At 37.1% G+C, this 17609-nt stretch overlaps 1 protein-coding gene across 1 annotated transcript; it reads right to left on the bottom strand.

Annotated features, from left to right (window-relative positions):
* Positions 1-2833: 2833 nt before the first annotated feature.
* On the bottom strand, positions 2834-4863 carry LOC120634405 (mpv17-like protein 2). The gene is made up of 2 exons (XM_039904937.1): positions 4668-4863; positions 2834-3096 (listed from the first exon to the last, which is right to left on the bottom strand). The coding sequence occupies exons 1-2, from the start codon at positions 4861-4863 to the stop codon at positions 2834-2836; spliced, it is 459 nt and encodes a 152-aa protein (XP_039760871.1).
* Between the last annotated feature and the right edge of the window lie 12746 nt (positions 4864-17609).

Here is a 17609-nt window from a genome sequence, read left to right as displayed (position 1 = left end):
ACGTGCCACGAAGCAATTTAGCGTTACGGTTCGTACCGTAACGCTAAATTGCTTTATTTGCCACTATTTGTTATTACTGCCTGCCTGGTTCCTGTGGGATTTGTAAAAGCCCAAAATGAGAGCGGGCGAAGTTACGGGTAACAGCTAGTTTATTTTTGCATTAGTACAAGTATTTTTACCATATTACACATCACCATTTACCACCAAGTGAATTGCAGTCAGGGGCCAACCGACAAATTCCTTTAATTCGACTACGGAATCCCATAAATACTTAAATAATATTCAGAAAAAAGTTCCATGGAATTCTTAATTTTTTTCTTAATACATATTATGTTACCATAAAAAGTTATTAGAATTAATAATGTGAATGAATTTTTATGAGGGTTCGCTTGATGGTCGTTAATCATGTATTGTCGACACTCTAATGTGCTATGGTTGATTTTGATACCATATTTTGATGTTTCTTTATCCTAGAGTGACCATCGCCAATTGAAGTTTTGTGGATCGTCCTGCTCTAATTAACACATTTTTTCAAAGACAATAGTACTAAAGTAGTACTAAATAGTACTAAGAAATAGACTAAGATGAATAAGAAATATTTTTTTATAAATAATATACGTAAATATTTAAAAATATATAGCTAAAAACTCAGACTAAAAATCATTTATGTTCATCAAACAAACACCTTTTCAGTTGTGGGAATCGAACCCACAGCCTTGCACTCGGAAAGCAGGGTCTCTGCGTCAGTTATTTAGATAGTAATGTATTATTTGCCAAAGGTCAAGCTCTGATATTCTGATTTTCTAATGCATTATGACTTGGCAGACAATGTAAAATGGAAAATCCTGCTCCAATCCTTTCGTCTCTAATTCTCGCCAAAAGTTGACGGGATAAGAAAAACAGCTGAGTTACTTGCCGTCTTCTTTTCTGTCTTGCGAACGGGTAGTAGTAGAGTCCCTACAAACAGACAGACTGGATGTTTCAAAATTGCTTCTAGTTATGTTAGGCGTACTTGAAACAATTTAATTTATAATTTAAAAACAAGAGGGCCCGTATACATTTTGATGCAACTTTTGGATTACATAGGTATAAACTTTTAAAAGGGTTAATATCTAAGAACAGGTGCCCGTGCTGTAGAATTGTGTTTACGTCTTGAGTTTAAAGAATCTGTCACTTTCGTAACATTAGAAAGCATCTCGTGAAACGCATTAAAAGACACCTTTAAGGAAATCTTCTGAAAAGTAGAAGAAGAAGAAATACTTTATTGCACACAAACATCAAAATATACTTAAAATAAAGAATAAAAAAAAAATAACAAAAATTGTAGGCGGCTTGCAAAGGCGGCCTTATTGCTGCAAGCAATCTCTTACAGGCAACCTCTGGCAGAAGGAACAGCTGCAAGCGACCAGTAAAGTAGCCTACGTTATTCTATGGTAACTAAAAAATGTGTAATGTATTTTTTATCATAAAGATCCTTAAGAATGTCCACTTCACAATAACAAAATACTTATCTTTAAAATAGGTCTTGTCCCATTAAAAGCTTTATTTCTGGAAACCCTTCTATGACCCGACATTCTCGAAACAGTTTCGTAGGTTATCTTAGTTTAGTACCGTGTTTCATTTTGTTTAATCTCTCTCTCTTTAGTCGGTCCCTCATGACTGAGGATCGTGATCGCTATGGCGAGTAATCTTGTCTTATAGGATCTCACTCCATCGGGTCCTGTCTTTGGCCATTTGTATTGCGTTATAGAAGGTACGGGCGCCAGTTTCTCTTAGTTGATCTGACCACCGGGTTTTGCTTTGTTTAATAGTAACATATAATATGGTTTAGGTTGCAAGTAGATGTAGAAGTATCTTAAATGGAAGTAAACGAGTGTTGAGAGGAATATAACATTCTTATAACTGTCCCTGTCTGTGTCTACTAACATAAAAGCGTTTCCAAAGAAACAGTTTATTTCTAAACTCAAAAATGGTAATAAGATAAGAACTTTTTTAATGTTAGCGATTTTTTACAATTAAATGACATTGTTACCTTTGACCTATCACTATTGACATTCATTATTTAAATTTTACTATTCAATTATTGTGTCCTGTTTTCAAGATCCAAGGCCGTGGATTCGTATCCCACAACTGGAAAGTGTTTGTGTGATGAACATGGATGTTTTTCAGTGTCTGGGTGTTTATCTGTATATTATAAGTATTTATGTGTATTATATTCATAAAAATAACACAAGTTTCGCTTACTTTGGGGCTAGATGGCGATGTGTGTATTGTCGTAGTATATTTATTTATTTATTTTTATTTATTCTTTGCATGATGCTTAGATTTTTCACACCATGTATTGTAACTATTTTTTTTAATATGTAGGTAACCGCTTCGAAACGTGTATTTTGCAAATAAAGATATTCTATTCCGTTCTTCTCTAATCTCGTTTGTCTAGTGATAAGCATGTTCAAACAAGGAAGCACCTGGATTCTTATCCCGGAAAGGGCCAGCGATTATCGAATATACTCTATCCGATTGCAAGACCAGACCTGAGAAAAATCAGAAATTATAAATTCACAAATTGCCCATCCCAAGTATCGAACACCGGACCTCCATTTATAAAACAGTGCTTACAGCTGCGCCACAGAGGTCAATGCTACAATTTCACTAAGCTTTTAGGGTTGTAACGTCGTGAGCGGGTGAGGCTCGAGTAAAGTTCGCCAGTCGAGTAGCTCGCACCGTGTAAACTAGCCATTAGTGGAGAAACATCAATAGTTCTAATTGGGATCTTTCGTTTTTATTTTGGTCTTATCATATGATATGTCTGCATCACTATTTTCCTTCGACTTCACATGCGCCATGAATACAGTCCAAAAAAACTGGCCACGCTAACAAAAACTATCCTATTCTTCTCCGACACGAAATGAAAGTTTATAGTCTGCGCCGCTGACCAGAACACCACGCCAACTTTGTAAGTAGGCCAAAACTTCTCTCTGACTTCATTAACGCAGGTTTCAACTGGCTTCCTTTCCAAAAGGCTCATCCCGAAGAAGAAGTACGATATCGCTGCAGGCGAGTATGTCACTTGTTCTATCAAAGCTCGAGTCACAGCTGGAATGTGAATGAACATATAATAATATTAAATATACTACGACAATACACACATCGCCATCTAGCCCCAAAGTAAGCGTAGTTTGTGTTATGGGTAATAAGATGCCTGATGAATATTTTTATGAATTACTAGCGTACCCAGCCGCTTCGCCGGGCTAGATTTTGCTTTATTTTATTTAAACAATAAACTTACATCATTAAATTTTTAATAAAAGCTGTATTTGACAGTTCAAAAATAGGAGTGCTCCGATCGTCACCAAACTTTACAGGATTACTCGCCAGGTCAATCCGGAGATTCCCTGAAAGTTTTATTGAAATCGGTCCAGCCGTTTCGGAGCCTATACGGAACATACCCACACACTTTCTCTTTTATATGTATAAAGATATACATAAATACTTAGAAAAAAAATATAAACACCAAGACACTGAAAAACATTCATGCTCATCACACAAACATTTTCCAGTAGTGGGAATCGAACCCACGGCCTTGGGCTCTGCAAGCAGGGTCGCTGCAAACTGCGCCAATCGGCCGTCATGAATTAACATGAATGGATCAAGAGTAAATGAATTAATGAACACTTTTCAAGCGGTGATAGCGCATTGGGTTGCTAGACTTCACTTTCCGGGGGCCGAGTTCGAATCCCAGCGCGCACCTCTAACTTTTCTGAGTTATGTGCGTTTTAAGTAATAAATATCACTTGCATCAACGTGAAGGAAAACATCGTGAGGAAACCTGCATGTCTGAGAGATCTACATAACGTACACAAAGGTGTGTTGAGTCCACCAATCTGCACTGGCCAGCGTGGTGGACTATGGCCTTGAATGGGAAATGGATCAGCTGAAAGATTTTTGTTTCAGGCAACTTCGCCAATATCGGTTGAACTGTTAAAACGAGCAATGATACTCTTTTATTCCACTACAAATTAGCCCTTGACTGCAATCTCACCTGGTGGTAGTTCATGATGCAGTCTAAGATGATAGCGGGCTATCCTGTTCGGGAGTATGGTAGTTATAAGGAAATTCTTGACCTACCAATGCATATATTTAAAAAATGTGTAAAAACGCATCTAGTACAGCGAGGTTACTATACCTTTGATGAATTCCTCAATGACAAGGTAGAATGGAAGCAGCCAGCCTCGCTCTCATCTCCCGCAAGATAGCAAAATGATTGTAAATGTTGATGTTGGAAAAGAGCAACTACTGAGTTTCTTGCCAGCTCTTCTCGGTAGAATCTGCTTTCCGAACCGGTGGTAGAGTCACACAAACATACATACTTGACGTTTCAAAAGTGCTTATAAAGTAGGCCTACTTGAAATAAATGAATTTGAATTTGAATTTGAATATACCTACCCCTAATCGGTTTATACACGACATCGCACCGGAACACTAAATCGCTTAGCGGCTAGTCTTTGTCTGTAGGGAGGTAACTAGCCACGGCAAAAGCCTCCCACTAGACCAGACCAGAGAAAATTCAGAAGTTGTAAATTTTATAATCGAACCCGGACACTGTTGTGCCAAGGAGGTCGTAAGGGCTGTTTTAAAAATTCCACGGAAAAAAAAATACTACTAACCAGTAGTCAAATTCTTCTTTATAAAGAACTTGCTACTCAGCTTCATCCAGCTATAAAATAGCGGCGCCATAAAGAATGCGCCGAAAATACCAAACCGCGTGGCTCTAGCCCAGTCCGCGTTTTCTATGGTGGTCCCACCTTGTATGTACTCCTGGACGATACTGCTGCTTGGCCATATCACCGCGTAGGAGACCATGCCTCGGATGAGGGGGTTTACTTTTGTTAGTATGGCCATTTTCCGATTTTATTTTTGTTGTTTTTGTGCCTTGACATTAGGTTACTCTATTGTCTTTGACATTAGTTTGACAGACTGGTGATATGCGAAGAATAGTGTTCAAATGAGGTTTAAATATGTAGGTACCCACCTAATTGAAAAGAAACGTTACGTTATTATTCTACTAGTTACAACAAATTAAAGATTTTAAACTAGGCGTTCGTGGTTAATCAAAATTTCTTAAATACATCTGCTTATTTTAAATATAGTTCAAAAAATATTTAATTCGTAATTTTGTGGTTGCAGCCATCTTAGGTTTGAAATTTGTCATAGTGTATATTTTCCCTTTAATTTGCTACTCATATTTAGGGAGTTTTGAAAAAAATATGTAATCCACCATTTTGTGGCGGCGGCCATTTTGGGCCAATTGTCATCATTTATGAGCACTACCGAATAATACACTTTTGAAAAAAAAAATCGGTTTATCAATTCGGGACACACACACAAACAGACGCGTCAAACTTATAACACACTGTCGTTTTTGCATCGGTGGTTTAAAATAACATAGATAATCCTTTAAATTTTTTAACTATAGATTTCTGAACCACTGGTCAACTTTTTGATATTCGATGTTGATAATGATAAAGCGGTTTATGCTCTGCATTCAGTCAGTCAGTCAGTTCTAATTATATTGCTACTCTTAACATATAGATAGACAGGGTGAGAAATTCATTTATTTCAAGTAGGCCTAAACATAATCCCAATTAGAAAACAAATAATAATAATTAAAAACTAATATTAATATCTATACTTATAATAAAACTGTAACTGAAAGATTTTGACCGGGGGATGCTTTATAATCGATACTGAGTCCAAAACAGATTTTTATTTATTTTTTGTCTGTCTATCTGTCTGTCTGTCCGGGTATAACGCGAAAACTACTGAACGGATTCAAATAAAACTTGGTATAGTGGTAGTTGATATTCTGGGTCAACGTATAGGCTACTTATTATCCCGATAAATAATAAGTTTCCTCCGGGAAATGGGATGAAAACTTTTATAAATTTATTTAATATCTCTGTTAAATTTGCACCGATTTTAATCATTCTTTTTTTATTTGAAAGTGTATACTATAAAGCATGTATGGTCTTATTTTAATAAGGATCTGATAAATATTGTCAGAGATAAAGGACATAACTCTTCACACATAACAGCGAGTGGAGCTTGCGTACCATCCTGCTAATATAATAAATGCGAAAGTTTGTGAGGATGAATGTATGGATGGATGTATGTATGTATGTATCAACTAAAATACCACGTAAAATAATGGTAGACACATAGGTACCCACGATGATTACGATGTTAGCATTAGATATATTCTAGCTTCTCGATTGACTCATACGCTGACGAAGTCGCGAGGGTCCGCTAGTTTACAATAAATATAAGCCGTCTAACTGTTCACTTATGGGCATGGTACCCAAAATGCTGGCGCTATTGCCCCTTTGAATTGCTAGGGGCTGAATAAGCGCCAGCTCTTGGGTCACCAGACCACAGAGGAGAAACGGAACAGAGTCAAAGCTTCTAATAAACGAACAAAATTTATAACTATTTTGGTAGGGTTGGCACGGGAGGATACAATTAAATAAACAATTTGTTCAACAAGAATGCAAAGTTTGTTTTTGTTGTGATTGCCTTAGTTTAAATCCCGAGCTAGTGAAGGATTCGAGCTAGGAAGTATTAGGTAAATTAGAATCCCGAGTCTAGTGAGGCATTCCAAGGCACAAGAAACAAATAACTTTGCTATCGCGTGATACATACAACTTTTCACTTCAATAGCGAGAAAATACAAGATGTTAAAGAAATATTTATTCAAACATTAAAGTATTTTTACATTTGGTATAGCTAAAAAATAATTTGTTTTTTTCTTTCTATTATAGTTAATACACACTGTACAGTAAACGATGTTTACACTTTTATATTAAAACACTAGGTATTATAAAATTACATTTAAACACAATTTAAATTATTATATAAACACTAGCTGTTGCCCGCGACTTCGTCTGCGTTTGATTTTATTTTTTGATGTGGCATTCAATTTAGTTGTAGTTCTAAAAAAATTTAAAGTAGTTATTCAGTATCGCTAAGCCTTAAATTAGGGGTTTGCAGCTGTCCGCTGAGGAGTTCTGTCCTCTATCACCAACCACATTCATCAGATCTACACAAATTTTGGGCAAAATTAAACACATATTACAACCTCTATAATACAAAAATAATTATTTGAATCGGTTATAATTTGTCGGAGTTATACACTTTCATTCCCTCTCCCAAAGGAACCGAGCTTAATGTCGGGATAAAAAGTATCCTATATTACTTCTAGGTAGGTATCCTTGGGGGGTAAGGGGAGAACGGTGACTAACATCTTGACCGGCCCAATTGTCAACCTCACCTGCACGCGTCAGTGGTACGAATGAATAGCTGATGGCGATGCGCAGCATCGTGGTGCCCCCTGCTGGATAACGGACGAGGCTCTGGCGACCGAACAACGGCGGTATAACTGTAAGCCCAGCTGGGAAACCAGATGGAAGAGGCTTCAGAGGCCTTGGGTTTCAAATACACCCTAAAAGACTGGTGCAGAAGGCAATGGGAAACCACTGCACTATTTTCCCAAGAAAATCACCAATGAATACAACAATAGCGAGTAAAGTTTTGTCATGCGATCCGGCTAACGCCCGGCGCCACTATACCGGGAATGGTGGTGTGAAATGTGCTACCGGCCTTGCCATCGCGAGGGACCAGGCGACACCGCAAGGAATCAATAATTCTGGTACGTTTGTAGCTACAGCATCTACTGCAAAACATGGGTACTCTATTGGAACGTGGAATGTTCGCGGTCTAATCCAAGATGGAAAACTCAGTGTTGTAGAAGCAGAGATGCAAAGAAAGCAAATTAACATTCTGGGTTTAAGTGAGACCCATTGGAGAGGCTCAGGGCATTTTACATCTGAATTGGGTAACACAATATATTTTTCTGGACCGCAGCATGAAAGTAACAGAGGGGTTGCATTCATTATATCAGCACAACTCAATAAATGTGTACTTGGATATAAACCTATTAGCGAAAGAATACTCACTGTAAAATTGAATGCTAGACCTTGTAAACTTAATATAATCCAAGTCTATGCCCCTACGGCCCAATGCACGGAAGAAAAAATTGAAGAATTCTATGGTATTTTATCTGAGACCATTAAAGAAATACCCAAACGAGAAGTTACTATGGTTATTGGAGACCTCAATGCAAAAGTTGGCAAAACGGCTAATGATCATCATTTAAGGCGCCATGTTGGCCTATTTGGTATTGGAGAACGCAATGAACGAGGAGAAAGACTATTACAGTTTTGCGGGGAAGAAAACCTAACGCTCATGAATACCTGTTTTCAACACCACCACAGGCGTCTTTACACCTGGATATCTCCTGGCGATCGTTTTAGAAACCAGATCGATTATATTATGATCCAATCGCGTTGGAGGTCTTCTGTACTTAATGCCAAAACATATCCAGGAGCAGATTGCGGAAGCGACCACCAGCTTCTCATGTGTACTTATAAACTTAGGGTAAAGAAAATTCTAAAACAGAAGCTTAAGCAGAATTTAAAAAATGTACACATAAGAAATTTCAAAGATGGATTAGAGAAAGATCTTTCTGCAATGTCACTAATAAATACGGAAAGCTCGCAATTATGGCCGACTTTGAGAGATGCGATCATTGCGCAGGCGTCAAAAAATAGAGTCACAACTACGGCAGCAACCATGAAAAAGCACTTCTCGTTGGAAACAACTAAAATAATAATGGAACGACGCAAATTGAAAGAAAAAGGCCTGGTGACGGTACAAGACCAAGAGCGTTATTCAGATATGAGCCGGGAGGTGCAAAGACAATGCCGCAAAGACACAAATGATCATATTAACAACATCTGCTGTGATCTTGAAAGACATGCGGTGAAAAACGAGACTCGTGACCTTTTTCAAAAACTGCGTGAACTAACAAAATCTAAGATCGTAAAAACATGGGCCATAGAAGATATAGACGGACACCTACTTAGCGATATAGACACAGTATTGGGCCGTTGGAGAGAATATTGCTCCGCACTTTATAATGTACAGAGTTCTGACCTCCCCTTTAAGTGGAACTCCATTGTAGATCAAGAACCCAATATTCTTATCGCCGAAGTTGAACAGGCAATAAAGGCATTAAAAACCAACAAGTCACCTGGTGCTGACAATATTCCAGCAGAACTTTTAAAAGCTATGGGTCCTATTGGAGTCCAAACCTTAACACACATATGTGACACCATTTGGAGAACTGGGGTTTGGCCTGAAGATTGGACCGATTCTGTCTTTGTTCCATTACACAAAAAAGGATCCAAAAATAAATGCTCTAACTACAGAACAATTTCGTTGATATCTCATGCAAGCAAAATTATGTTGTACATTTTACATAATCGCCTTAAAAATTTCTTAGATAGGCAAATCCCAGAAGAACAGGCTGGGTTCGTGAAAGGCAAAGGTACAAGAGAGCAGATACTGAATATAAGACAAATCATTGAAAAGAGTCGTGAGTTTACCTGTCCTGTATTACTGTGTTTTATTGACTATACTAAAGCATTTGACTGTGTGCGATGGGAAAAGCTCTGGTCAATACTACTAGAAATGGGAGTACCTCAACACCTGGTCAGTCTAATTGCCAATCTTTATAACAATAATCATTCCTATGTGAGACTTGATGGCAGTTTATCTAAAGTGTTTAAGACCAAGAAAGGCGTGCGCCAAGGTTGCATATTATCACCCATGCTTAGTGTTGCCCAAATGCAAGAACAAGACGAGACTTAGCCAGTCTTGGTCTTGGTCTTGCGCCAATACACCTGGTCTTGGTCTTGGTCTTGGTCTTGCGCTCCCAGTCTTGGTCTTGGTCTTGGTCTTGCAGCAAGAGTCTTGCAAGTCTTGCAATTACCTATTAGTCTATTACTATTTATTAAAGTTTACTTTAAATCTTAGAAAAACGTATTAGAATTGGAACATTGTGAGCTTGAATTAACATAGCCATAGTAAAGATCAAGCAGATTAATAAATAACTGAAGATTTGATAAGAAATTCGAAAAATCAACTGACCTATATGTCGTTTTCCATGGAAGTAACTGTTTCTTAATAAACATTTATGATTTATAAGCTTACATTTGCTAAAACATGTAAAAAAACAAATTAATTACAATAACTTGACTGTATTTTAAAGAACAATACTTATCTGTCTAGAAAGAGATTGAACCCTCAACTTATAAGAAATTTAATAAAAGAGTTTTACGATTTATCATTTATTTGAATAAAAAATAAAATACAACACAAATCAACAGCTTTATCATTAGGTTATGATACTTTATATCAATTCTTTTGACCAAGAATTAATACAAAGTAACCATCTGGCTGACTCATCACTTAACCTATTTCTATGTTTTCTAATTACTAATGATGCTTTAGAAAATAACCTCTCAGCAGGTACTGAAGTTGCAGGTATTGAGAGAAAATCACGGGCCATTTTCGATAAAATCGGATACTCTGTCTCATGCGTCCTCCACCAATCTAAAATCACCAATCTGAAACTTATTTATTCTTTGGAACACCTGTAGGTACTCTTAAAATTCGAAATTATTTTGCATGAATAGTGTCAAATGTTATGATTTCGGCGCGGCGGCAACGATTGTTTTAGATTTCAAAAGAAGCCGCCGGCGCGTGTATCATAACCATGTACTTCCGAAAAGCGGCAAATTTCTTTGAGAAGTAAGTACAAAACCTTTGATGCCGCATTATCAAAGTGCCGATGGTTAAAACATAACTATGCATGCACTCAGTTTGATTTTAATAGATATTTTTTTATTCGCTATGTTTATGGTATTAGTCGTAATGCGCATAGGTCCAGTTTTTCATATTCTTTGATATAGTTTTTTGCGTCTCATAGAATTCCTAAGCGTACCTACCTACCTATACACCGAACTGTTACACCTAACTACTCCGTGAAATAGCGCTAAGTCCTAGCTGCAAGACGCAAGAGTCTTGCAGGCTATGTCTTGTTCTTGCTCAAGTCTTGCACGGTCAGTCTTGGTCTTGGTCTTGCTAAAAATACGCGGTCTTGTTCTTGGTCTTGGTCTTGCAAAAACGCAAGAACAAGACCAAGACTGCAAGACCAAGACTGAATTTGGGCAACACTACCCATGCTGTTCAACATTTACGGGGAGCATATTATGAGAAAATGCATGGAAAACTGGGATAAAGGGTTTCAAATTGGAGGGAAAAGAGTGGCAAACTTAAGGTATGCTGACGATACTGTACTTCTCGCAACTTCCTATGAAGATATGAGTATATTGCTCAAAAAATTGGAATCTGAAAGCGAAGATCTAGGACTTTCTATAAATCGAAGCAAAACCAAGCTCATGGTGGTAGATCGATCGAGTAAACTTTCCAATATTTGCAGCATTCAGGATATAGACACTGTAGAGACTTATACGTACCTGGGTTCCTTAATCTCTAGTGATGGCTCATGCGTTTCCGAAATAAAACGAAGAATAGCGATAGCTAAGGATGCGATGCTTAGGTTAACAAATATCTGGAAGAATCGTAGCATAACGAATAGAACCAAATTGCGACTGGTACAAGCACTAATCTTTCCTATTTTCCTATATGGCGTAGAAACTTGGACTGTTCGCGCTAGAGAAAGACAGCGAATTGATGCGTTCGAAATGTGGTGCTGGAGGCGAATGCTACGCATACCGTGGACTGCCAAGCGCACAAATGTATCAATTCTTTCACAACTCAAAATTAAAACACGTCTTTCTACCATTTGCCTTCAGCGCATCCTTAGTTATTTTGGACATATCACACGCCGCGGAAACGAGAGCATTGAAAAGTTGATAGTGGTTGGAAATGTAGAAGGCAAACGTCCCCGTGGCAGATCTCCAACCCGGTGGTCAGATCAACTGAGAGAAACTGGTGCCCGTACCTTCTATAACGCAATACAAATGGCCAAAGACAGGCCCCGATGGAGAGAGATCTTATATGACAAGATTACTCGCCATACCAGTGATCACGATCCTCAGTCATGAGGGAGCGACTAAAGAGAGAGAGATATTACTTCTAACACTTCCAAGAATATGTGTACATAGTTTCATGAGGATCGGTTAAGTAGTTTTTGCGTGAAAGCGTTACAAACAAACTTAAATTTACATTTATAATATTAGTAGGGATAGGGATTAAATTAAATGAAAACACGACGCGCGACGTTTCCTACAGGCTACAGCCCCTGAGCTTAAGCACAGGCCGAGCCGGTATAAACCGGTTTCCCTCCGCACGCGTTAAGAGCCTGTGCTCACGCACACACGCGCCTCAAGCTTGTAGTAGTGTACCTATCGTAGCGCGCTTGTATGAAGCTTTGCCTCCGTTCCGTTTTACCTCTGTGACCAGACGTCAAGACTTGGTCATAAAAATATTGTGTATTTTATTCAAAAGATCATTAATGAAGATGTTACGTGTAGGCGGTCCCCAGTCCCAGTCAATATTACCTGACAAATAACCAAATCGTCGGTAACAAAACCTTTTTATTCACCCAAACACTATGATTTACACCATTTTGATACTTATTTCTATACACATAAGAGTGTTAACTTTCTAATTGGTAGCAAAAAAATGGTACATCCCAAACGGCATTCTTGTAAATTATTGTTCTGTTCCCTACTTCTCAATGGTAGGCTATAATTAAAATAAAATATATTGTGATTGCTTTTAGCAAATTGCAAATTGGATTTTGAAATGATGTCTAAATAATAAAATGCTTTTTTGTTTTGAACAGCTTTCGTGGAAGTTTCGCGAAGTGGTTAGACCTATTTGGATATGTGTAGCTATGTTACTGTCCTGTCTGTTTACTTCAAAATTCATTTAATTTATTAATTTATATACTACGACAACGCCCACATCGCCATCTAGCCCCAAAGTAAGCGTTGCTTGTGTTATGGGTACTGAGATGACTGATGAATATTTTTATGAAAAATATACATAAACACTTATATTATACATATAAACACTCGGACACTGAAAAACATTCATGCGCATCACACAAACATTTACCTGTTGTGGGAATCGAACCCACGGTCTTGGACTTGGACTCAGAAAGCAGGGTCGCTTCAAACTGCGTCAGTCGTACTTCAAGTAGGCCTAATATAAGCACTTGCAAAAGTCAATTATGTCTGTTTGTAGTGAATCGACCACCGTTTCGGAAGGCAGATTCTACCGAGAAGAAGCCGGCAAGAAACTCAGCAGTTGCTCTTTTCCAACATCAAAAATTTACATTTTACATTTTAACATTCATTTTTCTATCTTGTGAGAGATGAAAGCGGAGCAGCTTGCTTCCAAGCAACCTTGTTATTAAGAAATTCATCAAACGAAAAGTAATCTCGATTTATTCAATGTGTTTTTAAACATTCTTTAAATCTATGTAAAGGTAAATCATATATTACCTTCGATATCATGTTATCATTTACTCAGCCCCACAAACGTTTTCTGCACTTTTCCAAGACGATATTATGCTGATATCACAAATTTATGTCCGTTTCTAGTAAGTCGAATGTTTATATACACTTAATTTTTGAAAATAAATTAAATTATTATAAATAGGTACTCTCATCAAAGTTAGTAATAACTTAGTCACTTATGTTTAACTTTGAGATTTCTGACCATGATTTGATTTTGGGGTTTTTAATCTAGTTTTTGCGGATTGCTTTTTTTTTCGTTGCTATAATTGACGGGACAAGCAGATGGCCACAATATAAACAGAGTGACACGTCGCAGGGCATGCCAGCAACACGTCCTGCAACGTGCCGTCCTGTGCCCATCAACCTGAGGTGTAGATTTTAAGCCCCATGTTCCACAAAAAGTGCGGTGTGGTGGACTTCACAAACCTTTAAGAAAATTATGGAGAATTCTCAGGCATGTAGGTTTCCTCACGTTAGAATAGAATAAAGCAAGTGCTATTTGATTTAATAAAACTCATATTCATATTAGAACGTTCAAACATACAGGGAAACCGTTTTAAAATTATTTAGGTTTAGGTTTAAAGACATTTATTCCCATAAAAAGACCTAAGTCACTTACATAGGAAACTTAATTTTCTCTAATAAATTAATACACTTCGCCATTAGACTGGACTAAATTCAATTTTACTATTATCTACTCATTCAATGTATTCGTCTTTAAATTTATTGGTATTACTTAATATATAAGAAGCAAATTTAGTTTTGAATTCATTGAATGCTTTTACATTTTTTATAGGTATAGGTATTTTATTATAAAATTTGGCGTCTTCAAAGGTAAGGGTTTTTTTACCATAATTTGTTCTAGTTCTAGGTAAGGTAAGGAAACTGGCTCGACGAGTTTTATTTTTCTTTTTTGTGAAAGTGATATTAGTGTGGATTGTTTTGTTTATTGATTTTCTAATAAAGATGCACGTGCTATATATATATGACGGCCGACTGGCGCAGTGGGCAGCGACCCTGCTTTCTGAGTCCGTGGCCGTGGGTTCGATTCCCACAACTGGAAAATGTTTGTGTTTTGAGCATTAAGTGTTTTTCAGTGTCTGGGTGTTTATATGTATTTTCTAAGTATCTATGAATATATAATTCATAAAAATATTCATCACTCATCTTAGTACCCATAACACAAGCTACGCTTACTGTGGGGCTAGGTGCCGATGTGTGTATTGTCGTAGTATATTTATTTATTTATTTATTATATATAATTGCTGAATGTTCATTATTTTAGTATCACTATAGATTTTTTTGGCGGATATTCGAAAAGGATATTGGAAAAGAGTTTTTAGTATTTTATTTTGAGTATTTAAAGAAGCTCAGAGTCACTCAGCGGGCGATGGAGAGAGCTATGTTAGGAGTGTCTCTACGTGATCAAATCAGAAATGAGGAGATCCGTAGAAGAACTAGAGTTACCGACATAGCTCAGCGAGTTGCGAAGCTGAAGTGGCAATGGGCGGGGCACATAGCTCGGAGAACTTAAGGTGCTGGAATGGCGACCCCGCACCGGTAAACGCAGCGTAGGTCGGCCCCAAACGAGGTGGACAGATGACATCAGGCGAGTAGCTGGGAGCCGTTGGAGGCAAGCGGCCCAGGACCGTGCATTGTGGAACTCCCTACAAAAGACCTATGTCCAGCAGTGGACGTCAATTGGTTGAGATGATGATGATGATGATTTAAAGAAGTATAAATTATTAATTCCAGATGCTAATAGAAGTATACCGTATAAGCTCATTCAAGAGTCGTGATTCATCATAAGGGTAGAAAGATGAAACAATACAGGGCGTTTACGATCTCTTAAGCTTGTGACGTGTTTAGTGGCAAGTGTCAAGAAGTGACAGACGACATGACGGTTCGGCAAGTGACATGAATTTACGAGCGGCACATTATTAAAATACGATACAGCTACTATAAACATATGGACTCCTAGTCCTTACTAATATTGTTATTTGAAAATTTCTGTATTAAATCAATAAAATGTAACAAATGCTAGACAATCCTTCTAATATTATAAATGTGAAAGTGTGGATGTTTGTTGCTCAATCACGCAAAAACGGCTGAACGGGTTTGGAAGAAATTTGACATGCATGTACTTAGTCTTTGACAGAACGAATATAGGCTACCTTTTATCCCGATTCAGCCTCCAGACCAGACCAGAGAAAATTAAGAAATTATAAATTCCCTAATAACTTAAAATAAAAATAAATAAACCATTATCTTTAGCCGATTTCTTTAATATTAACAAATTTGATGGTAAATGGTTAACCAATAAATTTTGCTACTTTTACTTTCTCTTAAAATAGTATTTAACAGAAAGAAAAAATCACGCTTTTATAAAATACTAGCTAGCTGTTGCCAGCGACTTCGTCTGCGTTTGATTTTGTTTTTTTATGTGGCATTCAATTTAGTTGTAGTTCTAAAAAAAAAATAAGTATTCAGTATGACTAAGCCTTAAATGTTTGCTGCCGTCCGCTGAGTAGTTCTGTCCTCTATCTCCAACCACATTCATCAGATCTACTCAAAGTTTGGGCAAAATTAAACACATATTATAACCTCTATAGTACAAAAATATTTTTTAAATCGGTTATAATTTGTCGGAGTCATGGTGTAAAATCGTCAAAAACTTTCATCCCCTCTCCCAAAGGAACGGGATAAGAAGTATTCTATATTACTTCTAACACTTCCAAGAATATGTGTACAAAGTTTCATGAGGACGGTTAAGTAGTTTTTGTGTGAAAGCGTAACAAACAAACTTACATTGACATTTATAATATTAGTAGGGATAGGCATAGGGATAAACTATGACGGCCGACTGGCGCAGTGGGCAGCGTCCCTGCTTTCTGAGTCCATGGCCGTGGGTTCGATTCCCACAACTGGAACATGTTTGTGTGATGAACATGAATGTTTTCAGTGTCTGGGTGTTTATCTGTATATTATAAGTATTTATGTATATTATTCATAAAAATATTCATCAGTCATCTTAGTACCCATAACACAAGCTACGCTTACTTTGAGACTAGATGGCGATGTGTGTATTGTCGTAGTATATTTATATTTATTATTATTATTATTATAAACTAAACTAAAGTTAGGTTTTTTTTGCCAAGCGCTTTTTTAGTTTTCTTGAACTATTAAATTTTTAATACTCAACATCTTAATAAGTTGTGACAACTAAGTCAAAAGGCAAAAAGGTTTAAACACCCATAAAGTAAGCGAACAAAGGCGTCACAATTTAAAAGCATATAAAGTATGATATTCGTTTAGGAAGCTGTTTATTTCGAGATGCGCGGGAGTGTTAACGGATGTGTGACATGGTTTCTGCGGCAACGAAAGATAGAACAAAATTTAAAATAAGAACGTAATAAAAATAAGAAAAACATAATATGCCGTCATAATATAGCAAGTGTCGCTTGGTATCTGGTTACTGTTAGATTGTTTTTAATTTTTTTTTAATTTTAATAGTGATTCTCGAAGAGGCGTTTGGTCACTTCATTCATTTAGCTCTTAATAGTAATTACTTTTCCTTTAATATTCCAAACGTTTACCATAAAATGTGGAAAATGGTAAAAGTTTGTGAGCTAGCTAAATTCCGCGGGTGTGAAGTGAGTCGTGCTCGGAACGTTTTGGCTATTATTGATACAAAAACTTCATGAAATAATGGCTGAAAAAGGATTCTGAAAGCTCTTAATTCTGTGGTTCTGAAGTACCATCACATTTAAAAAAAACAAAGCAGGCCTGTGTCCAGCCGTGGGAAGTTAACAGGATAAATAAATATACTACGACAATACACACATCGACACCAAGCCCAAAAGTAAGCGTAGCTTGTGTTATGTAACTGTTGAATATTTTATATGAATAATTTTATGTATATAAACACTTACAATATACATATAAACAAAAAAAAAGGCATGCAGGTTACTTCACGATGTTTTCCTTGACCGTTGCAGCAAGTAATATTTTAATTACTTTAAACGCACATAACTGAGAAAAGTTGGAGGTGCGTGCTGGGATTCAAACTCGGCCCCCCGAAAGTGAAGTCGAGCTCCTAACCACTGGGCCATCTATCACATCTTCTATAAACACCCAAACACTGAAAAACATTCATGT

The sequence above is a fragment of the Pararge aegeria genome, chromosome 23 (genome assembly GCF_905163445.1).
Source record: "Pararge aegeria chromosome 23, ilParAegt1.1, whole genome shotgun sequence".
Lineage (NCBI taxonomy): Eukaryota > Metazoa > Arthropoda > Insecta > Lepidoptera > Nymphalidae > Pararge > Pararge aegeria.
The sequence above is the reverse complement of the archived record's forward strand: the minus strand, read 5'-3'. Positions and strand labels throughout refer to the sequence as shown.

What these genes read in the sequence shown, in the direction of transcription:
- LOC120634405 (XM_039904937.1), bottom strand. Translation starts at nt 4,863, where the DNA reads ATGGTCTCCTACGCGGTGATATGGCCAAGCAGCAGTATCGTCCAGGAG. An exon ending in AAAGAAGAATTTGACTACTG is followed by an intron (nt 3,097 to 4,667) that starts GTTAGTAGTATT and finishes TTCACATTCCAG; the next exon opens with CTGTGACTCGAGCTTTGATA.